The sequence below is a fragment of the Giraffa tippelskirchi genome, chromosome 2, assembly GCF_054371585.1.
Source record: "Giraffa tippelskirchi isolate mGirTip1 chromosome 2, T2T-mGirTip1v1.2.pri, whole genome shotgun sequence".
Taxonomy (NCBI): Eukaryota; Metazoa; Chordata; class Mammalia; order Artiodactyla; family Giraffidae; genus Giraffa; species Giraffa tippelskirchi.
In genome coordinates, this window is record NC_137276.1 from 17,408,007 (window position 1) to 17,434,956 (window position 26,950).

Here is a 26,950-nt window from a genome sequence, read left to right on the forward strand (position 1 = left end):
AAGTGGTTAAGACTTCACCTTTAATGCAGGGCATGAGGTTTTGATTCCTGGTCAGGGATCTAAGCTCCCACATGCCTTGCGGCCAAAACCCAAAACATAAAACAGAAGCAATGCTGTAGCAAATCCAATAAAGACTTCAAAAATGGTTCATATTAAAACAAAATTTTTTTTAAAGTTGGAATAAGTAAAATGAAAGTGATACCTGAGCTTGTTCCCTGGTCCAGGGGTCCTTTACTCTGAGTCTTCACTCAATGTTATCTGAGTTTATCAGAATCTGAAAGGAGGCGACCTTTCCCCTCCTACTTTGGTCCAGATTACAGATGAGTTGTGTAAGTTCAACATTCAGATTCCTTACTGTTGTTTTCAACTTCAATGTAACTTTATCCTCCACTTCCATAAGGTCAAATTTCTTCTGTCCTATCATTTTATTTTTAAAAGAGAAATGTCCTCAGTCTGGTCTCCTACCTTCTAAAGACTCCCTCTCTCCTTTGTTTCCTGTCTATTTACAAGGGTGATGCCAGTTTTCCTTCATCCTACTTCCCCCAGGGCTTCCCTGGTGGCTCAGTGGTAAAGAATCTGTCTTCAATGCAGGAGACATGGCTTCAATACCTGGGTTGGGAAGATTCCCCAGAGAAGGAAATGGCAGCCCACTCCAGTATTCTTGCCTGAAGAATCCCATGAACAGGGGAGCCTGGTGGGCTACAGTCCATAGGGTCACAAAGAGTTGGATACGACTGAGCTACTAAACAGTTTCCCCCAGAGAGGCAGTACAAAAGAGCCCTGGACTTGGGGTTCAGACAGAGGTCTGCATTATCCTGTGTGTCCTGGGTCGATGAGTCTCTGCTTTCACAGAGCATCAGCTTCCTCTCTTGAATTCCCTGGGGCCTCTGTGACTGTCACAAAACAGTGGGGAGTTTCGGGGGCAGCAGGTCTTCCCATGGAGTCTTCTCCCACTCTAAGGCCTCCATAAAAGCTCAGAGACGAGTGTCAGCAAAGTGTTTCTGTACTGGTCAAGGACACCCCATTTGGGGAGGAGCAGGACTGGTTTCCTTATTGCCACTGTGTCAGTGACCTCCACGGATGGTGTTCTCTGTGCAAGTTAAAATATCTACACCATATTTCACACATTTACAGAATCTCTGGTCTTCAACTGACACCTCTGAGGTAGAAGGATGGGCTATAATCACACCCATCTTATATGTAATAATAACAATAATTAGCACTTGTCGGCATTTCTTAAGGGCTGCTATCCTGATAAAATTCTCATATCTGCACTTTCCCACTGACTCCTGACAGGTCTTTAGCTAATTTACGGCCACTGTCCATGGGGTCGCAAAAGAGTCAGACATGACTTAGTGACCAAACAACAAAGAGGACCATTAAGTCTGGCAGGCTGGAGGTCAAGTTTAAGACCTTTAAGAGATAAAATTTTACTTTTGTTTTCTGAAATATAGATTATTTTCAAGCAATCTGTACGATGATATCCAAATAATAAGTAATCTGTGATATCTTTAGGCTGCCATTAATCCAACTTAAGGGGTGATAAGCAAAACTATACCAGCAAGTATCTTTTATAAGAAAAATAGACTCTTGGGATTCCCTGGCTGTCCAGTGGTTAAGACTCTGCACTATCCATGCTGAGGGCGAGGGGTTTGATCCCTGGTCAGAGAACTAAGATCCTGTAAGCCACAGCACAACCAAAAAGAAAAAAACAAAGAAAAACAGGCTCAGCCACAAGTTGCATAAAGAAAAAAACTCAGTTTCTATCAGAACAGAATTTGGAAAATAAACTGCTTTAAAAATAGGAACATAAAAGTGTGCAGAAAAAGATACACACTTTAAAGAAAATATTTTCCATGGTTCTAAAAAGTACCTTAAAAATGAACATGAAATGTGATTCTCATCCCGATTAAATATCTTAAGGGAGGTAAGGACAACTTCTCTTTCTTATTCTTTCCCCATAAAGAAGGCTGAGCGCCGAAGAATTGATGCTTTCCAATTGGGGTGCTGGAGAAGATTCTTGGACTTGGAGAGTCCCTTGCACTGCAAGGAGATCAAACCAGTCAATCTTAAAGGAAATAATCCTGAATACTCAATGGAAGGACTGATGCTGAGGCTGAAGCTCCAATAATCTGGCCGCCTGATGCAAACAGCCGACTCATTGGAAAAGACCCTGATGCTGGGAAAGATTGAAGGCAAAAGGAGAAGAGGGCAGCAGAGGACGAAATGATTGGATAGCCTCATTGATTCAATGGACATGAACTTGGGCAAACTCCAGGAGACAGTGAGGGACAGGGACGCCTGGAGTGCTGCAGTCCATGGGGTTGCAAAGAGTCAGACATGACTTAGCGATTGAACAAGAACAACAACATTCTTCCCCTAAACTGAAACCTCATTTTCAAAGTGAACTTCATATCTGCTTCCTCCTTCTGGATTTGAGTCCGTTCGTGTTCATTTTTCCTTCTAACCCAAATAGGTTTTTGTTAAACCCAGGTCTTCCTCTACCGAAGATGTGCATTAGAGAATGATTATCAACTCAATCCTGTCGAGTTCATCTTGCTAAGAGGCACAGGCTTTGGGAAAACTCCACCTGTAGCTTAAGTCTGGGGAAGCAAACCCTAATGATTAGTTTAAAGTATGTAACAAGAGACAAGTTAAGAGGAAGAAACAATTGTCAAGAAGTCACCAGGAGAAAAGAGCCAGGAAGAAATCAATTAATTGGACTGACTTTCCTGGTGGTCCAGTGGTTAAGAATTTGCCTGCCAATGCAAAGTACATGGGTTTGATCCCTGGTCGGGGAAGATTCCACATGCCTCCTCGGAGAAACTAAGCCCATGTGCCATGACTACTGAGCCTGGACACCTAAAGCCTGTGCTCTGCAACAAGAGAAGCCACACAATGAGAAGCCCTTGTCTTGCAACTAGAGAGAAGCCCTCACTTGATACAATCAGATAAAGCTTGCCTATAGCAATGAAGACCCAGCCCAGCCAAAAGCAACAAAAAGGAAAAACCAAAAAATAAAAAACAAAACCCAAGTGGACTAAAGACTGTTGCCTATGGACATATTCTGCAAGAAAGAGTCCAAGAGACCAGAGTCTACCATCTACTAGTTGTGAGGCTTCAGGCTCCCTCTTCCTGAGGATTATCTAGCTCCCTTCCACCCCATTCTCGTTCTTGTGCCATCTCTCCCACTCTGCCAGTTACTGCTGCCAGGTTGTGGCACAGACATGAATTGAGCACAGCCTCACACATAGGAAGGGGACTGATCCCTGAGAGGGGCTTATGTTAGGGAGCCCCAGTCACTGATTCCGCAGGACACAGGACAATCATTGTGCTTAAGTCTTTCGTGTCTGACAACTAACAGTGTTTGGAAATACTTCTGGACAAGTTCTCTTCCTTTTTTTTTTCCCTCCATGGTTCCCATCTCCAATTTTGAAACTTAATAATAGCAAGCCTTCATGAATAGACCTGGCTGGCAGACCTAAGTTTATTCAATCAGCCACTCCCTCTTATAATAACCAGCAGGGCAAGTATCAAGATCCAGTTTGGTCTCTACTTTCTGGATGGACTCTAAAAAAGAGGTTCTTGAATCCAAATCAAACAGTATTGTTAAAAAATAATGAGGAGGCTCTCTCCGTCTCCCTGTGGCACGATTTCCAATAAGTAGTGTTAAGTGAAGAGCAAAACAAAGCAGTAGAATAGTGAGAACACTGGGCTACCTGTCAGGAAAAATTAGTATCTCGCTTGGATTTGCATGAAGAGACTTCTGCAGGATGACACAAAGGATAAATCCACAGATGCTGGGACTGGACTGCCTGTGTTTGAAACCCTGCTCCAGCACACTGCTGAATAATCGTGGGAAAGTTACTTAACCTACCCTCTCTGTGCTTCAGTTTCCTCATTTGTAAAAAGAATAATAACAGCCTCTGCCTCAAAGCTAAGTAAACAAGTTAATACCCACAAAGCACTTAGAACTGTGTTTGGCATGTAGTAAGCTATAAATAAATATCATTATTATTACTGATGTTATTTATCACATGTATGCCTGTCAAGTCTCTTCAATCATATCTGACTCTTTGCGACTCTATGGACCATAGCCTGCCAGGCTTCTCTGTCCAGAGGATTCTCCAAGCAGAAATATGGAGTCGGTTGCCAAGCCCTTCTCCAGGGTATCTTCCTGATCCAGGGATCCAAACTGAGTCTCTTACCTCTCCATCTCCTGCAATGGCAGGTGGGCTCTTCACCACTAGTGCCACCTAGGAAGCCCATGTTATTTATTAAGTAACATCAAAAGTGATTACCTGTGTTCCAGAGGCCAAGGGTAGGGAGGAAGAAGGATTTTGACTGTATATCTCTTTTTGTATCTATGAATAAGTTAACTATTCAAAGATTTCTACAAGTTATTATTTACTAGTTAAAAATCACTTGCTGCAAATGAATTTCAAGATTGGGTCTGTTTTGAACATTACTTTTTTGAAATTTTTGGATTTATACTTTTTTTGTGCGAATTGTTGAGAGATGTCCCTGAATACCCCATTTTTCTGTTTTCTACTGCAATTTCACCTCTTTCCCTAACTTTTTAAATCTATGTGTCAACAGTAACAACAATAATAAATACAGTTCTACTAAGTACCACTTTCTGAACACTAGTTGCTTTACATATTATATCTCATGTAATCTTTACAATAACTCTATGAGGCATTAACCCCATAACTCATAGAACAGATTGCATTAACTTGTCCAAGATCACAAAGCTATACAGTGGCGGTGAAAAAAGTGAAGTCGCTCAGTTGTGTCTGACTCCTTGCGACCCCATGGACTGTAGCCTACCATGCTCCTCCGTCCGTGGGATTTTCCAGGCAAGAGTACTGGAGTGGTTTGCCATTTCCTTCTCCAGAGGATCTTCCCAACCCAGGGATCAAATCTGGATCTCCCGCATTGTAGGGAGACACTTTACCATCTGAGCCACCACAGTGGCAGTACCCAGGTTTATTCTGCAGTCTGACTCCTCATTCTAGGGTTTCTCTGTTAAAACAGATTCCCAGGCTTTGCCTTAGATCCAGGCTCCGATCCCCAGGCCTGGGTGTTTTCTTGGAGACACTCACACCCTCTGAAGCCTGAGGGCCTCAGCACTGGTCTGGGCCCTCTTGACCCTGACCTTTCTCTCCTGTCTCTGCCCTTGCTTCAAGCCTCTTGGTTACTTCCAGAGCCTGTGGAAGCAGAGGTCCCAGTCCTGGCGGGTAGATGAGTCCCTCTCCCTCCCAAACAAGGTAGGAAGCACCAGCTCATCCACCCTATCAAATACCACTCTTCACAGGGATGCAGCCTTTGGGCCCCTTAGCTCTGGGCCAGAAGGTCACAAGAGTTATGCCTTGGGGAGCACGGCCTTGTGGAAGAAACCCTGGATCAGCAGCATGGTTATATTTAGGGTCAAGTGTGGGATTTATGGCTCTTCAGGAAATCCGCAAGGTGACAAAGGTGACAACTGAGCTGAACATGAAACCGAAATTAACAGCAACAACCAAGACACTTCCAGGAAATGCCTCTTTGCAAGCAAGGTCATCCTGATGTGCCCTTGTTGGCAGAACGTTTGAGCGAGTGTCCAGCACTGCCTTGGTGGCCCCAGAAGTTGTATCAGCACAGCGTGGGGAGGGGAGCTCTGCCATCCCAGTGTTAGCAGCTCATAAAGTTACTGTCTGGAGATCAATGGCCAGAGCCAAGCAGATTGTTAGATAAACAACTGCTGTTGGACAGAATCATAAGACCCTCAAAAGCTCCAAAGAGATAGTACTAATCCATCAGCCAAGTGCACAGAGATGAAAGTGGTCTGGTCCACACCTCAGCACCATAGGTTCTCCAAAGGTGGGGACCGGGGAGAGAACGAACAGGGTGATAAGAAGCTTTCAAGGACCCAGATGAAAAACTTCTTCAGCTGACGATCCTCCCCCAAAGATAAGATTTTCTAAAAGTGGCTGTTCTTGTCCTCTCAGGTTCATTTAGCTTTTCTGCAGGACATGCTATCACATGTGAAAACTGCTATTACACAGACCCCAAGAGGTGGACACCCACACTTTGTTCCAGTCCAGATCAATGGAAACCAGCCTTTCTCCTGAATCTGACAAATTGCATAAATGGTGGAGGAACCACGTCAGATATCCCCCAAGTCACCAGGAACAAGGATCATTGATAAATTTTTAAAATTTATTTTTTTGAACTATAGTTGATTTACCACATTGTGCAGCAAAGTGATTCAGATACATATGTCTGAATATATGTATTCTTTTTTTCATGTGTTCTTCCATTATGGTTTATTACAGGATACTGAATACAGTCCCCTGTGCTCTACAGTAGGGCCTTGTTGTTCCATTAATATTTTTTAGTAGTGTTTAATGCTTTACGAAGTCTGTTAATAATAATTATCCACATTTGTTCTATGAAGTACAAATGAGAGGTATGGAAGGATGTAACAAATAAAGACCAGCCAGGGTACTTTTAAAGCCAGATTCTATGCCTTCCCATTCTACCCTCCCCAGGCCCCATTCTGTCGCCTCCCTTTGCTGATTTTGTGCTGATAAACTTAGTCTCTAACTTGACCTTTCTACATTCTGAACACACTGGCCAAGATGACTGCACTGAGGAGAAACACCGGATTCTGGTTTTAAACCCTGCTGTTAAGTACAAGGCTCTGATAAACCAGTGAATTAAAAATTCCAAAATCCTCTTAAAAGCTCATGTGTTACACAATTGGCTGCAGGTTTTAAAAAAACAAACCTGACCGCAAAATCACCATGCTTGATTGGGGCCAGACAAGCAAAATCACAAGAGCCACGAAGGCCTAGCAGAAGGACTGACTTAGGAAATGCGTTCAAGTGTGCGCTCAGATACAGAGCAGCTAATTTACAGCAGCAGGCTGGCTGATTGTGGTGCTTCTTCATCCTTCACGTTGCCTGCTGCTGTAGTTCCTCGCTCACATGGGGAAGGACCACTATCTTCAACTCCCAGATGCATTCCGGTAAGTGCAAATCTCTGCTAGGAACACAGCTAATGCCAGCACTGATTATCAGGAAGGAACTAGATAATTCTAACCTCTTAGATTGAGAGCCATTTTTCAGAACGTCAAATTTCACAGTGCACGGCCAAGTCAGTCATTTGAGCAACATCAAGAGGCAAAGAATTAACAACCGAGCTCCGATGGTTATTTATACAAAAAGACTTCCTTGAAGAATCCACAGTCACTCATACCAGAAAACATTTTAGGATAAAAATACTGTGCCTACTTTACAAAGAAGTAAAAAACCTCAGAAGGCGCACAATAAATTTTTATAATACACTCGGCACAAGCATAATTTTCCCCATCACCGGAGTGAATAAATACAGGTTTTATCTTCTTACACATCCCCTAGGCTGCTCCAAATGTGAATTATACCTTTCTATATTTGGAAGGGAATATATAAGCACCCAAACCCACCCCTATTTATTTTCTAAAGTGTCTCCACGAATAGGATTCCCAGTAGCTCTGTTTGCAGACATTCATCAGCATGAAAGTAAACACACCACCAGGCAAACAATTCCCTAGGGCTGCTTCAATCGGAACCTGAGCTCTGGTTTTCATAGCTGCTTTGTCTAAATATTTTTGCAATGATTCATTCATGGTTTCAAGATTTAAGGACAGGGCATCCCCAGCAGTTGGGACACATCAAGGCACAGAACAAGACCAAGAGGAAGGAAAAGAGTGAAGGTGGTACCTCATGTCTCCATCCGAAAGCACCCCCCTCTGCATCAGAACTACGCTTCGCCCTGCGATGACCGGCAGCGAGTTTCCTTCTTCTCTGAAATAATAAAAACTCAACATGCTCGGAGCTCAGCAGGGGCAGGAGACTGGCACAGTCCACCCGGCCCTGAAGGCCTGTGACTGAATCAGCAGTGAACTGCACGCTGGACTTTTCCATAGGACCATTCACACTGGGGCTGGGAACATCAGACTGGCCTCCCCCTTCTCTGCTGACCGGCAGAAATGCCCAGGCTCCATGTGGCTGCCTCCTCCCCATTCCCGGATGGCTCCCTAGAGAAAAAGTGACTTTCTAGGAACTTGGGGTCCCAAGGGAAAACCCACAGACTTCCACGAAGATACAGCCAGCAGCACCATCTTTAAGAGTGAAAAACTAGAAAATGATGGGGCAATGGCTGGGCAGGGGACATAGGATGGGGAGAATAAAATACTACACAGCTATTTAAAGTGATGAGCATGCAGATGTAGGCAACCCACCGAAGTGCCAAATGCACAGAAAGGTGGCAAAACAGCACACACAGGAACTGCGAAAAGATGTAAAATTTTATGTAAGTGAATGAAAGTAGGAAGTGAGTGTGTGTTCAGTCTGAGTTCAAATTCATTAAGGTTATTTTTTTTTTGCTTATCAAGATACTGAAGATAGTACTATAAGTAATAAAACAAAAGACCGTAGAGGTATACCAAGGTATACCTTAATTTCCAAATAAGACATATAATCATTTTTCAAGGGTCCTGAAAAAAGCAAATGGTTCAGGAAATGACTACACTTTTCCCGTTTCACCCCTCCAAATGCAATGAGGAAGAGGTGAACACATAAAAACCCAGACTATTAAGCAAACAGCTCAGCAGTGCTGTTCTCAATTTCCTGGTTCAAGTTCACAGTCAATGAAAGGTGTGAAGCTGATGAAGTTGAGTTACAATATCTGCTCTCCTGGGCAAACCTCCTAATCACTTGCCATCCTCAGGTTTGTGAAGGAGAGAAAACTGGCTCCATTCCTTCTTCTCTGAAACTATGTTTGCAAAAATACACTTACATTGGGAAACAAAGTCCATTTAAAGTTAGGCTAAGGAGAAGAATTATTAGCCTCCATATTTCCAATTTCCTCCTTTAAAAAAGAATAGAGACCTCTGGCAATAAAAACTGATGAATGACTTTTAAAAAAATCATTCAGGGGAAATAAAGGACTGAATTCTCTTTAAATAGCCTAGAACAAAGTGGGAGACACAATGGTATCTGTATTGTGGCTGTAGGCTCCAGAACTGAGAACAGCTCAGACACTCCGTTTTGATTCTCCTACAACCACTTTATCTACCTTTTCCACTTTCAGCCGTGGAGTTTACAGAGTCATCTTACCAGCTGTAGGCCAGACAGAAAGCCCTAAGCACCAGTGAGCTGGGGTTTTATCATGCAAGGCCATAATGCACATCCTTGAGAAACAATGGGTCTTATTCTCATAGTACTTTTCTATTACTGGACTTATTTCTATGCTAACGGTGTTTGAAAAGTTCTATTACTATTTACCTCCCTTCCTCACTTTTTTTAAACCTTTTATTTTGTATTGGGGTATAGCCAATGAACAATGTTGTGACAGTTTCAGGTGGACAGCGAAGGGGCTTGGCCATACATATACATGTATCCATTCTCTCCCAAACTCCTTCCTCACTTTTTCTGTTAACTTTATAGCTTGTTATTTCTCTTCTAGAAGAGCAATCATCTATACAGGTAGAAGTTATGGCTTCAAAGTTTTAGACTGCCTGATCATGTTTCAGAGGTGTGGCTCGCTGCTCCTGAAACGGTCACATGGCCCCCTTTATCAGAAAGCCCATCGCTAGCCCTGTTGAAATGCTGTCTGTATACCATCCCTCAACTGAAGGGAAGCAGAAAGGGAGCAGTTTCAATGAAGAATTAAATTTGCTGACCCACTTGGGTGGAAGAAAAAAAACCGCCCCGCTGGTGGATTAATATGGTTGAATAGCTCGATGCCACTGCACTTGTGGATGGCACTTGATGCATTGACCTCAAGTTAGACCTGGGTCTTGGTCTTGCTGGGTGACTGTGAATAGAGGACTTTACCTCTCTGGTCTTCACTTTCTTTGATCATTACAGAAGGGGAACTGGATAAATTACCTTTCAAGGAGTTTTCTGGTTTGAAATTAGAGTTTCAAGAGTTCTCCCTCATCAGATCCTTTAATTCTCACAAACAACCCAGTGGATGGTACAGATATTTCTATCACACAGACGAGGAAACTGAGGCTCAAGAAAGCCAAAACATTTGCTCTAGTTGCTCAACTCGAGTGGGACTCAGGGCCAGGATCTGAACCTGAGTTGTCCAACTCTACACCAGCACTGGTTGTCATTTTAAGCAATATTATCACTGCTTCAACTACATCATTAAATCTTGATTACTCTTTATATAAAACATTGGGAGACAGGCCTCCAGGATTCCAGGGTCTGAACTTGAAGGCTACCTTTACAGAAAAAGTAAACTGCCTGGGTATATTTTAAAGTTCTTTTTCTTTTAGGGTGCTTGGACCTGGTCTCTTTCAATCAACGAGTATGACTGACTTTTGCTTAATTAGGGACACAGTCTTTGGAATGAGTTAAGGTCTGCTTTCTTTCTTCTTTTCTCCAATTTGCTCACCCCCTTCCACATGAACAGGCAGGCCACCTGGATCTTTCTTATAACCACACAAATAACACTTTTTTAAAACAAAACAGGGACCTGTTTACATATAACACTTACTGGTGGAGCAACTCACGCTGCAGCCCAGGAGAAAGAAGAATCACAACCAAGTGCTCTTTATGAAACACACTCCAGGAAGGACAAAAGTTGGACCACAGAGATGACACAGAGGGAAAAGCCCATGGGATCGGAGCCAGAGCCTCAAAAGTAGGGAGTTTATCAAACATTGAAAACAAGCCTTTTCTCCTGCCCTCCTCACTCAGGAACTGGAAGGATAAACACACCCCTGGGCAGGGACAGCCCAGGCTCCACCAAGGACCCGGGGAAATTTGAGAGCCTGTGTAACCTGTTTTCTGCTGTTTTTTATTTCCTTTAATAGTGACCTTGAGCAGAGCTCAGAAAGGAGTCTCTGATTTCTCAGCTGCAGTGTTGCTGGGAGGGGTCATCTTCCAGGCTACTGGGCAGAGCTTGGTCTTGTATCTGCCATGGCTTCCAGTGGTGCCACTGGGACAAAACTCACCCTATTCAAGGGCCTCCAATGAGACCTGTGCTGTGTGGCCTGGCCTGACCATCACCCCCAGGTGGCTCTGTGCCCCCCCCAACCCCCCGCCAAGGCAGGCTCTTCCAGTCCCCTGATAACCCACTGTCTATTCTCTCACAAGTCTCCAGACTTCTCCAGCTTGCCCCCCTTCTTCTTCTCCCAGCCTCATGCAGCTCCCAATACTCTACAATTCTGTGAGCAGTTACCCCTGGTTACTAGCTATTTTAGCTGTGCCTAGATATTCCTTAAGAACTTGAGTTTATATCCAGAGCAGGGACCACATCGTTATCACGGATGGCAGGTAACCTGGGCTAGGATCTAGGGTTACTGTTAATATCGAGAGAGATCCTTCTTCCAGTGCTCAGATGACATGAAGTCTTGTTCAAAAATGATGGCTCATAATGAACATAGATGGTACACACACAGTTGTCCCTTCGTATCTCAGGGCGATTGGTTCTGGGACCCCTGAGGAGACCAAAATCCTTGGATGCTCAAGTACAGTGTTTAAAACGGGGTAGTGCTTGCACATAGGGATTCCCAGGTGGCACCAGTGGTAAAGAACCTGCCTGCAAAGCAAGAGACCTAAGAGATGGGAATTCAATCCCTGGTTGGGAAGATCCCCTGGAGAAGGGAATGGCAACCCACTCCAGTATTCTTGCCTGGAGAATCCCATGGATGGAGGAATCTGGTGGGCTACAGTCCATGAGGTTGCAAAGAGTTCGACATGACTGAAGCAACTTAGCACTGTGTGCATATAATACAGGCATATCCTCCCTTATACTTTAAATTATCCTTAGATTACTTATATAATACCTCAAACAATATAAATGCTGTGTAAATAGTTGCTGGCACTCTGCAAATCCATTTTGCTTTTTGAAACTTTCTGGAACCCCCTCTCCCAATATTTTCAATCCAGCTGGTTAGAGTCACAGGTACAGAACAGAGGGCACACAGCACGTACTTCTTCTAACTCATTTAAAACAATTTTTTATGGAACTTTTTCGATTTTTATTAAAAAATTTTATTGGAATATAGTTGCTAAGTCCAAGCATTTTATTAATTTAAATTTTACATTCTAAATATTTTTACTTTGAGGTTCTCTGTGTTTTCCAAGTGTATGTACTTCAGTAATCAGATAAGTGGAAGACATTTTAATAAAGTTTTGTTTCTTAAGAAATGTGAATTAAGGAACAGTCTGGTTTACTCAGGGCCCCATGAAATGGGCTTACCCGACAGTTCAAGCGGTAAACAATTTGCCTACAATGCAGGAGACTCAGGAGACCTGGGTTCGATCCCTGGGTCGGGAAGATCCCCCGGAGGAGGAAATGGCAACCCCCTCTAGTATTCTTGCCTGGAAAATCCCACGGACAGGGGAGCCTGGCGGGCTATAGTCCATGGGGTTGCAAAGAGTCAGACACAACTGAGTATTAACATAATGCTATGCTATGCTAAGTCGCTTCAGTCGTGTCCGACTCTGTGCGACCCCATAGACGGCAGCTCACCAGGCTCTGCCGTCCCTAGGATTCTCCAGGCAAGAATACTGGAGTGGGTTGCCATTTCTTTCTCCAGTGCATGAAAGGGAAAAGTGAAAGTGAAGTCGCTCAGTCGTGTCCGACTCTTAGCGACCCCATGGACTGTAGCCTACCAGGCTCCTCCGTCCATGGGATTTTCCAGGCAAGAGTACTGCAGTGGGGTGCCATAACATAATGAAACGGAAATAAAACGATGCTGTCATGCCATCTAGTGGCAGTGAGACAAAAAACCAAGACAAGTCTAAGGGCCTGGGACCACCTAGGCCACTGTGTCCATCCCACCCAGACTTTTGGGGGGAAAAGAGGGGTCTTTTTGTTTCCTGGAGTCCTTGGGGTTTCCAGTGGAGGGTGAGGGTCCCCAGTTAGAGACAGATGGGCTGTTACTGCCCCCTCCACTGCCTTCAGTTCAGTTCAGTAGCACAGTCGTGTCCAACTCTTTGCGACCCCATGGACTGTAGCACGCCCGGCTTCCCTGTCCATCACCAACTCCCGGAGCTTGCTCAGACTCATGTCTGTCGAGTCCACCGCCTTACCTTCCTGTAATTCTGACACCTAGGGAAGGGAGCTGGGGGTGGGGCAGGAGGGGGAAGGTGCCAGCCGTCAGCTGCGGGGAGCACCCAGAGCAGCAGCGACACTCCCCCATCACAGGCTGCACCCACCTCTCTGGCGTGAGGGATGCAAAGTTCCCCATGCTCCGTAGAGGAACCACAGAGGGGCTGCCACACACCTGCCAGACTTGCAGGAAACAACCAGCATGTGTTCGGTCAGCATGAACTAGTGCTGTGTTCAGGTCACCCCAGTTACAGAATTACAACCCCAGTTAGAATCCATGAAGCACAGAGGGTAAGTGTGGGGTGTCTATGGGCTAGGTGTGATCAGGGACACTCCCTCTTTGCTTCAGATCACCCTGTCTTAACCACACTTGGAGTTTCACCCCATCATATACGAGGTCTCTGACACCATCCAAGTTTTTGACGAGGTTCTGGTCAGCAAAGCCACGGGCAGCAGGTACGGTCAGGGAAGCACTGAAAGGCAGCAAATGCTGGTTCAGTGCTGTCACTGTGACACTGGAAATAGAAAGGGCTTTACCCCTTTGCCGAGCTAGAGGGCTCAGTGGGCACGAGCCGCGTTCAACACTCCCTGGGATCCAGGTGTCACGTTCCTTTTGTCAATCTCTTCTCTGGCCTCTCCTTCCACTCGGTCAGTTTGACAGCTTCTACCTCTCAGAACCTCTGGAGGCCCCCAGCCCGCTCCATCTACACCACCCACTCTGCCTGGGTAACTCCTAACCCACTTCCTCTCCTCACAAACCCCTCTTCAGAGCATCTCCCTCCGTGCTGCAGCTCGGGCGGTCTTGTAGGTTTCTATAGGCATCATCGATCAAGTCACTCTATGGCTTAAACCCTTTAGTGACTTCCCCATCCTTAGGACCAATTCCAGATCCTGCAGACAAGTCCTTCTAAAATCCGGCTCGGCCCATCTCCCCCCATCTCTGCTCTGCCCACTCCTGACACCATCACGCTTCAGTGACTGGTTCCATGTATGGTTTCCCTACCAGAGTGTGAGTGTCTGAGGGAGAGACCACACTGATCATGTTGGTCTGCTTGCCGGCTGCAAACCCAGGGCCAAACACAGGACGTGGCACACAAAGGCGGTAACTGAGAATGGTGGTTGAGAGCTCAGTTTGAGAGGCAGGTGAGTAGAGGTTCAAATCCTGGCTCTGCCACTAGTCAACTATGGGACTTGCTGCAAGGGACTTAATGTTCTCTCAGTCACTCTGTAAATATTTACTGAATGGGACTCCCCTGGTGGCTCAGTGGATAAGAATCTGTCTGCCAATGCAGGGGACACTGGTTCAATCCCTGGTCTGGGAAGATTCCACATGTGGTGGAGTAACAGAGCCCATGTGCCACAACTATTGAAGCCCACGTGCCTAGAGTCTGTGCTCCACAACAGGAGAAGCCACTGCAATGAGAAAACCACACACTGCAACCAAAACTACCTCCCAATGGAGACCCAGCAGAGCCAAAAATAAATAATTAAAAAAAAAAATGAATGAACAAATGAAATCATCAATTAGTGACCAAAATGGTATCTCAAGTGGTTAATTTTAAAGATACTTTACTAGATGAAAGAAACTTCTATTCTACTAAAGCTAAAAACAAAAAAATCAAACAAAAACAGGGAGGAAAAATTTAAATTTTAAGGGTTTGTCACACATTTTGATTGAATTTTAACTATCTCTTTGGAAGGTGGCTGGTGTATTATCTAACATATGGGTACAGGTCAGATCTGAGTGAGGGCAGAGAAAATAAGCAACTAATATTTCACAATCTGGATGAAGACAACATTAAATTGACATTTAATGTAGCGTGAGTACTGTTTAGTAAGTCAACAATTATGGATGCAATTCATACAACTAAAATAAGCAGTTCAGAAGATGGAATGTAATTTAAATATTTTGCAAGGGTACTTAGTTTATTTTGATAATATGAAGGCTAATGTTAATATCAGCCACACTATAAAAAAGGTAAGATCCCCTGGAGTAAGGGAATGGCTACCCTCTCCAGTATTCTTGCCTGGAGAACTCCATCGATAGAGGAGCCTGGTGGGCTACAGTCTATGGGGTTGCAAATAGTCTGACCACGACTGAGAAACTAATACATAAAAAGGTATAGTGGACCAGAATATAGATTATATCCAGGCTTATTTACCTTCCCAAAGAATTTAGGGGGGTAAAAAACACCCTGCATCAAAACCACACCTATTTTGTGCAAGATGATGGGTCTTCTAGGCAGTGGTCTCCAACCAGGGTCCTCGAAGACTTTCCAAGGGATGCAGACAAGACATTTTTAAGTGAATGAATTGCCAGATCCTCAGTTTCCATTTGTATTTTTCCTAAAACTGGTCTGCTTGAGTATGATACCACCTCCCCTTTACAAACTCCCATCTCGCCAGAAGAAGAAAAGGGTGGACTTCTCACCCACCCTGAATCTTAGATGACATAGAAACAGCCACATCATCTAACAAAGGGCCAAACATCAGTGTCCATGTGTCTCCCTGACTCGCATTGAGGTGTGCTCAAGTAGGAGGCAGGGGCTCATTATTAATACTTATACAAGAGTCTGATCAGGGTGAAGGATGGCATTAGAAATAGGGCTGTTTGGGGCTACACTGGGCTGTTTAGATCCAATTATATATCAAAAAATATTTAAAAATACACATGATAAGATGAAATGAGTGGGTGTGACTCTCATTTAAGGATTTTAACACCCTAATTATTCCCAAAGACTCTGTCACTTCTGAGCTAGAGTCCTGGGAGAGCAAAGTAAACACTTAATCACAAATAAGTGGATAAATAAAGCCCAGCACTGGGCTTTGTTCCCTTTCCTTCCTTCCTTATTTCCATTTGGTTTTGGGTGACTGTTGAAGAACAGTGTCAACAATTCAGGTGGAGAATAGAGGAGGAGAGTAGTTCACGAGGAGAAAGGACCAGTTTTCAAAAATAAATAAATAGCATACAGTGTAAAAGCATCTCACCAAAATGATACTGACAAATATTTATTAATGTGATTTTAATTATCTCTATTGGAGCATTTTGGGTTAAACAAGCTGCCTTTAAGTAAAAAAGAAACAGGTTTAATTAATAGTTATTTGAGGAGTTTTGATAAAGTCTTTTTGGTGTACTTCCCAGAAACTGAAAAAAATTAAAGGTCTCAAGGGTTGAATAACAATTTATTTTGTAAGTCAGATAATTTCCAATTCTTTATTTTCAATACAACTGAAGAAAGAGCTAATTGAGTTGTCATTTTTGGCACAGAATCAGAAGGAACGAAAGAATTAAGTGACATTATAATAACAAAACTCCTGCCATCCCATGTACTTATTCACAGTTTCTCAGTACTTCTATCTCTAAAAATGAAAAATAGAAAAAAATGAGGATACTAAACTCTTTCTTATTCTAGCAAAAAGTATTATTTGTCCGTTTACTCACAAACTTGCTTTTTAAATGCCCTCCCCTCCCATATTTGATAATTATTTCTATGAAAAATTATTTAACAGCACTAACAATTTATCAACATTTATTTGTTCTGATCAACTGTCAATAAAAAACAATAACTTAGTTTAGGAGAAATTTCTTTTAATACTCATAAAACCTGGAAAAATGTCTTCAAACTTATGCATATGTACATATGCATACATATATACGTTAAAGAGATGTATGATGAGGCTGTTGCTAAGTCGCTTCAGTCGTGTCCGACTCTGTGCTACCCCATAGACGGCAGCCCACCAGGCTCCCCCGTTCCTGGGATTCTCCAGGCAAGAACACTGGAGATGATCAATAAAATACTTTCAAGCAACTAAATCTATTACATCAGAATAAAATACTGTGGAGAGAAACAATCAAAAAAAGGGTTCGAGGGAAAAAAAAGTAACAACATAAAAATTCCAGATGTTATAGGACAGCTTGTTCACGAACATTTCTAATGGGTTAAATTACTAAAGAATTAGACTTCATACACTTAAAGGGATGATTTTTAAATGTTAGTCTTGACAACACTCTTTTCATTTTCATAATCTCTGGGAAGTATAACAAAAGGCTTTACTAAGACATGAAATGACTATTGCATGATTCCAGTTTCTCTTTTACTTAGAGGCAATCTAGTTAACCTGAATACTCAAGAGAGATAGGAAAACAGAAATACTATTACATCCTTTGCAACTATTTTGACAAGAAATTTATATGTCACCTTAAAGTGTATGAGGAGGTGTGTGTCTTAGTTTTACATTATTTGGGAGGTATGTGGGCAGAAACATTTGAAAGCCACTGCACTGGGGAATGGTTTAGCCTGGACCACCTGACCTCATGACTTTGAAAAGTTTTCAGCAATTGGAGCTGTATTTTCTGGTCATCTCATGGGATATCATTGGCCCTAAATGGCAGCCAGTGCCAATGGAACGCAGATCTAGGATGCTGAGGTCTTCCCACTTTTCTGAGCCTTGTCTGGCATGATGTGACCCAAAGCTCTCTGTGGGATGTTGCAGGGAGCCAGCATGCCCCCCGTCACCAGCAATTCCCTTCCTGAGCACTGCTGGGGAGCACTCCCTAACCCCAGACTTTATCCCCCTCGCTGTCTCTCCAACGTGGGGCTTGGTTTAGGAGCTAGCAAGAAGGCTGATCCTTCTGACCACAGACCACCCTGCCTCTTTCCAGGGAGCCCCACTCACTGCCCCTCCATGACCAACGTTAAGGAGGGGAGGTAAGGGGCTCCTCCACTTCCCTGCAGCCCTACTTTTAAATAGAAAGCACAGCAGAGCTGTTAAGTGAGCAGTGCTGGTACTGCTTGGATTCTAATCTCAGCTCTACCATTTATTCACTGCCATCACAAAGGCAGGCTACTAAACCTCATAATGCCTCAGTTTACCTACCTGTTAAGTGATGGTAACAACAGAACCATCTCCTGGGGTTGTGAGGATTACATGCAATACTGAGCTGGCATACAAAGGCTTAATAGAGGAAGCTGTTATTATTAAATGTAAAGCTCAGGATTTAAGAAGTGAAAAAACGAAAAGGAAATGGTAGGAATCAGCGGAGTGCCACCCTAAAATCTCCTATCCCATGGTCTCCAGTTGCTTTTCAGCCAAGCCTGGTTCCAACTGGCAGCAGTAGTCCATGCTTTTTCCCAAAGGAGGCCAGTTTCAATTTACCTCTGATGGGGAGCTTGGCTCCCCCAGACCTGGGCTTACCCTAGAGATAGGGGAGTGCACAGGGAGGCCCCAGTGTTGTCATACACAGCAGGCAGGATTCTGCACAAATCTCCCATGCACAGCACAGACCTCCTTCCTTGAAGGCCCCCTTCCCCATGGGTGAGTGGAGATGACAGAGGTGTGACAGGCTGAAGTGACCCAGGATTCCTCTTTAAGTCAGAGAGAAAGGAAACTTACCTGAAGATTGATGAGACGAAAGAGGACCGGTCTGGCTTTGCATCAACTGTATCATTGTTTTCGGGATCCTCAGGCCCCTGCTCCACAATATAGCCTTGATCGTCTGCCATCTGGAAGGAAAAAAACCAACCAGAAAATTGGTACTGGGTAGTGGCATCACTGGCCTCATGATGTTTTAAATAACACTCATTCAGTGACACAGTTTTTAATTAAGCCTGGAGATGATCAGTATTGCCTATCTGGGCTCCAGGGCTGCTGTACCAATAATTCATTCAAATGCTCGAGTGCCAGCTCTACTTCAGGCTTCCCTCTAGAGTCAGGATACACAGCTGCAAAGAAAGCAAAGTCCTTGTCCTTCTGGGAGCTTCTAGTCCAGCATTCACGATTTTATTAAATGTTCACTGTGTAGGAGAAACTGTGGAAGGTTCATCAAGGTCTGTAACAACAAGAAACTCCCCCTGAATTCCTGACAGGTTATAAGATGCTCATCCTTTGCCTGGCATCCCTCAAGCCCAGTTCAAAAAACAGGGACTTCCCTGGTGGCTCTCCGGTTAAGAATCCGACTGCCAATGCAGGGGACATGGGTTCGATCCCTGGTCCAGGAAGATACCACATGCTGCAGAGCAACTAGGCCTGTGCCCCACAACTATTGAGCCTGTGCTCTAGAGCCGGGGAGCCACAACTACATAGCCTATGTGCCAAAAATACAGACGCTCACATGCCCTAGAGCCCGTGCTCCACAACAAAAGAAACCACAGCAATCAGAAACCTGCTGCCACGAGAGAAAACCTCTGCGCAGCAATGAAGACCCAGTACAGCCCCAAAATAAAATACAACAAAATACAACAAAGCAACCTGGAGCATAAAGCTGTCTGTTTCAGATGATTTTACATAGTTCTACCAAACAGATTTTCATCAACTTATTTCTCTGCTCAAGAATCTTTGTCAGATTCCTACAATCTAAAAGTTCAAATCTTAAACTGAACTCCTTGGCTCTTCAATATCTAGTACTGGTTTACTCAGTCACTCAGTTGTGTCCCACTCCTTGGGATCCTATGGACTGTAGCCCGCCAGACTTCTCTGTCCATGGAATTTTCCAGGCAAGAATACTGGAGTGGGTTGCCACTTCCTTCTCCAGGGGATCTTCCTGACCCAGAGATCAAACCCAAGACTCTTGTGTCTCCTGCACCAGCAGGCAGGCTCTACCACTGAGCGACCTGGGAAGCTCATCTATTACTGGAGTAGATAACAAACTATGGCCTACCATCTGTTTTTTTGTTTGGAGATTTTCTAAGTTTTATTTGTTCTTCTTTCTAATTTTGTAAGGTTGAAGCTGAAGTTACTGATTTGTGACCTTACTTCTTTCCTACATACAGGTGTTCAGTGCCAAAAATCTCACTCTACGTACTTACCACCTGTTTTTGTAAATAAAGTTTTATTGGAACACGGTCACACCCATTCATTTACATATTGTCCGTGGCTACTGTCCCACCACAACCACAGTTGAATGATCATGACAGACATCATGTGGCCTGAAGTGCCTAAAATATTTACCACCTGGCCATTTAAAAAAAGGTTCACTAACCCCTGATCTAGGATAATTACTAGCCAATAGGATCCCCTGGGACTTCCTAGGTGGCTCAAGTAGTACAGAATCCATCTGCCAAAGCAGGAGACAAGGGGCTTGATCCCTGGGTTGGGAAGATTCCGTGGAGGAGGAAATAGAAACCCACTCCAGTATTCTTGCCTGGCAAACCCAAGGGACAGAGGAGCCTGGTGAGCTACACAGTCCATGGACTTGCATAGAGTCAGACACAACTATGCAACTAAACAACAATAGGATCTCCCACTCACTTACTACTTCCCTTACTTTAAGAAGCAAAATTAATGATAATAAAAATAAAAACTCACATTTATTATTTGCCGAGCTACTTGCTTTGTAAGTATTATCTTATTTAATACTCTCCCAAATGACGTTGGGATCTCCCAGATGGTGCCAGTGGTAAAGAACCTGCCTACCAGTACAGGAGACGTAAGAGATGGGGGTTTGATCTCTGGGTTGAGAAGATCCCCTGGAGGAGGGCATGCCAACCCACCCCAGTACTCCTGCCTGAAGAATCCCATGGACAGAGGAGCCTGGTGGGGCTATAGTCCATAGGGTTGTAAAGTGTCAGATACGACTGAAGCAACTCAGCGCATGTGCATACAAATGCTGTTAAATCAGCCCTGTGATCACTGCCTTTTGACAGAGGAGGAACAGGAAGTTAGTAACTGGCCCCAGACTAAGTAACTAGTAAACCAGACTCAGAACTGAAGCCAGCAACAACACTCAGAGCCCAGCCCTCACCGCCACACCATTCAGCCTCCCAGCCTCTGAGCATCCCTGGGCCCACCATGCTCGTTTCAGGCTCCATCAAGGCTTATGGTTCTTTCACTCTGGAAGTCATCACCGAAACTTTTGCTGGACAAGCCATCTTTGGCCAGATGGCTAGTTCTCAATCTTCAGAATTGGGTTCAATGGTACCTCTGCTGGGAGGTCCTCCCTGATTACACCTACCTCCCCAGCTCCTTCCCTTCCCCTAGTCCCTTTACAATCCTTATATTTGTCTTGATTATCAGCACTCTACTTATTGCTTGACATTGTCAAACATGACAATGTAAGTTCATCATGACAGAGGCGCCTGACACACATAAAGTATTTGCTAAATAAATATTAATTGAATGGGAAGCTGGAAGAAACAAATATCCCAAAGGAAGAGAATTAGCTAAAAGTGACACAGCTGGTCAGAAGCAGAGCCTATACTAGAGTCATTTCTCCTAAACCAAGTCCTGTGTCCTTTCCTGTAAAGCGAAACCTCCCCAGACTCTGATTGGTGCTGGTTTCAATCTCAGCGATTACAGGGTCACGGCTGGCAGCTGCAGGTCTGTTCTCCTATCAGTCTCACCCCTGGAGGTTTTCACCCAGTTGGAAAATAAGAAGGCATCTATCTGACTGTGCCCCAGAGCACAAGCAATGACTTCTGGAGGGGGCAGAAGGAATCTAGATGGGGGCAGGCGTCCAAGATGGCAAAGCACTGACCTTGTGGCCCTGAGTGGTATTATCCTGTCACCTTGCAGCTTATTTAGGGGTCAGCTGGGCAGTGAGAAGTGACAGAGAGAGTGAGTTCTGTGACCAGATCTCTACAAAGACAATGAGAAGTCTGATGGCCATCCTGTTCCTCAACACATATGAACACCCCACCATAGACACCAAACTGTCTCCGGTTGGGAGGCAGTAAGATATTTCAGATTAGGACCCAAAACTGTTTCTCAAAAACATATCTAGAGGAAAGGAATGTTAAGTATAGACATGTAGAAAACACTCAATCATTTTTATTTCATCCTCTTCACACAGACTTAGTTACTTGTGGATCATTATTAGTAAAGCACAGAGATATTTTCAAAATTAACAAGTTAATGTTATACAAAATCCACCAGAAAAAGACACATAACTTTGACATGTGGTGTTGAAGCCTTAAGTCTTTTGTCCTAGAGATTGTCAAACAGAGTGAAGAAAGTTAGAAAGAATCGTACATTAATGCTAAGGCTAATCTTAAAGACGGAACCTAGGATGTACGATGATAAAACAATGTGACCATTATATAGCCCTTTATATCTATATATCAATATACAGATACAAGTTCCTGGAAGTTCAAGGCACCGGGTGTGTACCTGGAGTCTGGGAGACACCTGACCTGGCCCTGCCTTGCTGAGAGACAGGCATCGATACACAGCATGAACGTTGACAGATAACCATGATCAGGGCCACCTGCGGTCAGAGCAGGGACCTGACCAAGCCCCAGAGGAATTAGGGAGGGTTCTCTTGACCTGGTATTCCTGGTGGTTCAGATGGTAAAGAGTCGGCCCGTAGTGCAGGAGACCCAGGTTCATTCCCTGGGTCAGGAAGATCCCCTGGAGAAGGAAATGGCAACCCACTGCAGTATTCTCGCCTGAAGAATCCCATGGACAGAAGAGCCTGGCGGAGTATAGCCCATGGGGTCGCAAAGAGTTGGACACAACTGAGCCAATAACACTTTCACATGTTCACTCTTGACCTGAGGTCTGTCTGAAAAGGGGAAGCAGAGAGGGTGGAAGTAAGGGAGGCAGCGAAATGCACACCCATCAAACACCCGAAACGCTCCATCGACAGAGGGGAGCAACTTAAACCCCTCATCCCTCCCAGACACTCAAAGGGGCTTTGGACTTAGTGACAGGCTGATTTCCACAGCTCAGAGGTGGGAGGATCTCCAGAGCTTTCTTTGCAAACCCTAAGCCAGGAGTGCCTTCTGTTTGAAACCTATAGCATTTTTCTGAGCTGAGGCCGAACACTGTCTAGGAGGGCACTGAGAGACCCTTCTAACAACATTTAGAACATGTGTCTAAAACGAGGCAGCGTGCTGGAGCTTCATTCTTGTATCTGTAAGGCTAAACATTCAGTGACTGTCTTATTCCTGAGGCTGGCCTTAATTTCTGGTTGAAGTAAAGTTCACCCAGAATGAGAGTGGTGACCGAGTGGGGTGCCTGCTCTTGGTCCCATCATTTCAGTCAAGCCAAGGCTTGGTGTTGACCTTTTATTTGTGCTTCTCTTTGAAGCCCAAGATAACCCAGGCCTATCTTGGTCGGCTATGCCTGGAGAGAGCAAGTCTGGAGTCATTTTCTTGTATTCATTCCCGCTGTAAGGCTAAGGCTGCAAAGACCAGCCGGTCATTTGGGGGAATATATCGCTTATTCAATTGTCAAACGTATCTATCTTCTTTTTAATGAATTAATATTTAATACACATACAGCATTAGCAATGCCAGGCACTCTCTGTAATTACTCAGTTATTATTATTACTTTTACTATTATCCACTAGGACCCTTATTTGTAGACTGAGAAGTTATCTTAATCATCACTTTTTTGTCTCAGTCATAGAAAAGTGCCAGGTATACAACAGGCACTCAATAAATATTTCTTTATTAATGTCACAACTGAAATGTACTTAAACATTTTAAATCCTTCAGGAACCTGACTAAATTGGACATGGGACAGACAATGGAATCAAAGGGACTCAGGAGGGTGGCTGAGAGCCTAGTCACGGTGAACTGCAGGGCAGGTGTTTAAATCAGCACCTCCACCTAGATTAGCCATGGGATCTTGAACAAAGTCCTGGAGGAGGGCATGGCAACCCACTCCAGTATTCTTGCCTAGAGAATCTCATGGACAGAAAAGCCTGGCGGATTGCAAAGAGGATTACAAAGAGTCAAGACAGGACTGAAGCGACTTAGCACACATGCATGCACTTGAACAAAGTACTCAATGTCTCCAAGCCTCAGTTTCCTCATCTGTAAAATGGGAAAACAGTGATACCTAAGACACACATGGCTGTGAGGATGAATGGAACAATGCATATAAGATGCTAAATGTTCTGATGTCACTGTGTCTAAATGTTCGATAAATACTCCCTATTATCACCACTGTCTGGAGAACTCAAGACTAAGACAACACTCTACTGTCACCTCTCACTGGTATTTAAAAAGATTAGAAACATGTATATGCATGGCTGAGTCTGTTTACTGTTCACCTGAAACTATCACAACATTGTTAATTGGCTATACCCCAATACAAAATGTTTTTGGTGTTAAAAAAATTTTTTTTTAATTAAAAAAGAAAGAATGCTACAAATCATGAAAAAAAATCACGTTAACATTTTAAACAGCTTTTGTGAAGACTGAAAAAAAGTTATCCTAGTGATTATTTCTACACAGGCTTAAGTGACTCATACATATGTGGTAGGAAATCACTTCCCAGCTATTATCTGAATTTCATTGCAGCTGTTTCCCCCCAAAGTGACATAATACAACTTGTGCCTCACCCTAGCCCCAATGAAGACAATTTTTCTAAAAGGCTCAAAGAGAAGGCACCCAGAGTACCTCCACCGCTCACTTCCAGCACCTGTGGGGGGCGGGGCGGGGGGGACAGCGGTTTCTGCTGGGTCCTGAAGTACTCCACTGCTTCCTGATGCTCACAGCACTGCCAGAAAGCTGGAGCCTATTACAGAAGAAACTTTTTTTTTTTTTTTCAGAGAGGTTAAATAACCTGCCCAAAGCCACACAGCTAACAGGAAGCAGAAGTGGACTATGAATCCAGGCAGTGGCTGGCGACCTGGATGGCCATCAGGCCATAAGACCCTGAAGGAGTAAAATGGCCTGTAAGTAAACAAAAGTTAGGGCCACGTCCTTGGCCAGCCCAGGAGTTCAAGGGAAAAGGCCCGGGGATTATTCAGAATCACTCGCAAATCATTTTACTGTCCCATTAAAGGCAAACTTGCATGCAAAGGTGAAAGGTTGCAGACGGAGAGTCCTGCCTCTCTCCACTTCCTCAAGGAATCAAGAGCCCCTCACGATGACAGCGGCTTAAGCTTACCTGTAGTGTACTAAGCCCAGACAGAGGCACTGCTGTGCACCGCAATCACCTCATTCACCCCCCCGGGCCACCATCATACCCATTTCACAGACAGGCACAGAGAGGGTCAAGGCCCCAGAGCTGACAGGCGGGACGCTGGGACTGGAACCCTGGGCTGTCAGACACGGGAAGCCTCCTGTGTTAGCCAGGCGAGAGAACGAACCCCTCCCGCCCTTCCAGGTCCTCTCCTCCTTTTCCGAATCCCGAATAGCACCGTGTCCCGAGCCTCGGGGGCCAGAAGGGAAGGGAGGACAAACTGAGCAAAGCAGGTGATACTGGAGGTGGGGAGAGCCTTCTTTCCCAAGTTTTACTGCTTGGCCCGAAGGGACCCGGCCCCCGACGACCGCGCTCGGGACAACACCGGAGAGGGCAGCCGGGCGGGAAGGGAGAAAAGCGGGAGAAGGAAGGGCGGCGGCCCACGGGAGAGACACCCGGCAGTGACGGGGGCCGAAGTTACCGTTCCCACGGCGACTGGACGGCCGGAGATGGCGTACGTCTCCGTCGCTCCGCTGCGAGGGTCTGCGTCCGCTTGAACGAAATCGAAACTAAAAACTCCAGCGTAACCGGGGGAGGAGTCGCCAGGGGCAGGACCCAGACCGGGCGGGACTGCGGGCGCCGCCTCCCACTCGGGACCCCGCGCTCCGTACAGTCGGCAGCGCGCAGGACCCCCGCGCCTCCGCGCGCCCTGTCGGGGAGAGCGCGCCCAGCCCCGCTGGCCGAGCGTTGCGACCGCCGTCCCCGGAGGGCGCCCGGGGCAAAGCTGGCGGCGCGCACCGGAGAGCGTGCTGGGCAAATGGGCAAAGTTTGCAGAGCTCTAAAGCGATCCCGCCGCCGCGCGCGCCGTTCTCCCGAGAAAATTTTGCAGAATCGACCGCGCTCCCGGTGACCCGAAGAGCGCTCTCCGCATATCCGCCGCACGCAGTGTCCCCAGCCGCGCTGAACTGAGAGCGCGCCCGGCCGACTTCCCAGCGGCGCGGGATCATGGGGCGCTCGTCAGAGTCCCCGCTCCTGCCCTTTCGCTGCTGCCCTCGGTCTACAGCTCGACTTCGGCCTCCGCATCAGCTCTGGGACCCAGTTCCCAAAGCCCAAAGGCTGCTGCCCAGCCAGATCTTGACCCCACTGTGTGCGGGTCGGGTCCCCTGGGGGACTGGGCGCCCGCATCTGCACGAGTTTACCGAGGGCGGGCGGTGGGAGCCGCGGTGGTCTCCAGCTCCCAGAACTTGGTTACGCTCCCGGCGCGCCTTTCTGCAGAGCGCGTTCCCACAGCCCAACACCTCCTGCTGGCCTGGGTGTAGCTCCAGAATCATTCGTGGACTGTCTTTTGAGCGCCACCACGTGTCAGCCACTGGGTGCGTGCGCGCCTGCTGGGTCGCTCAGTCGTGTACGACTCTTTGCTACCCCATGAACTGTAAGCCTCCAAGGCTCCTCTGTCTATGGTATTCTGCAGGCAAAGAGCCTGGTTGGGGTTCCCATTTCCTCCTCTAGGGGGGGATCTTCCCGACCCAGGGATCTAACCCCCGTGTCTTTTGTCTTCTGCATTGGTAGCCATGTTCCTTACCACAAGTGCCGCCTGGGAAGCCCAGCCACCGGGTGTGTGGCCGTAAGTTAGTCTAATATGGGAGAGACATTGTAGTTGCCCCAATACCACTACACCCCTCACCCACGCGTGCCTCCACATTTGTCTTTCTTCAACCTGGAGACGCCAGCGGAGGCCTCCAAGGCCTTGCTCTCCAGGACTTGTCACGGGACCAGCTAATGAACACAGGCGCGCTGAGGTGTAAATGCTGCTGCTGCTGCTGCTGCGTCGAGTCTGTTGTGTCCGACTTTGTGCGACCCCATAGACGGCAGCCCAACAGGCTCCTCTGTCCCTGGGATTCTCCAGGCGAGAACACTGGAGTGGGTTGCCCTTGCCTTCTGAGGAGAAATTACAGTTTTCTTCACACCAGAGACATTTGCTTTGAAACTGTTAACGCCT

At 45.5% G+C, this 26,950-nt stretch overlaps 1 protein-coding gene across 2 annotated transcripts in view; it reads right to left on the reverse strand.

Annotated features, from left to right (window-relative positions):
• Positions 1 to 26,410, reverse strand: part of CASP7 (caspase 7) — a 43,395-nt gene extending 16,985 nt beyond the window's left edge. Inside the window, exons 1-2 of one of the 2 annotated variants that reach the window (XM_081539065.1) lie at positions 26,151 to 26,410; positions 18,493 to 18,602 (exon numbers count right to left, since the gene is read on the reverse strand). In XM_081539065.1, coding sequence (XP_081395191.1) covers positions 18,493 to 18,602; positions 26,151 to 26,282 — 242 coding nt within the window. In that variant the 5' untranslated portion in view covers positions 26,283 to 26,410. Of the gene's footprint in view, positions 1 to 18,492; positions 18,603 to 25,432; positions 25,499 to 26,150 lie in introns of those variants that run through there. The other variant, XM_081539073.1, reaches the window with a different exon arrangement.
• Between the last annotated feature and the right edge of the window lie 540 nt (positions 26,411 to 26,950).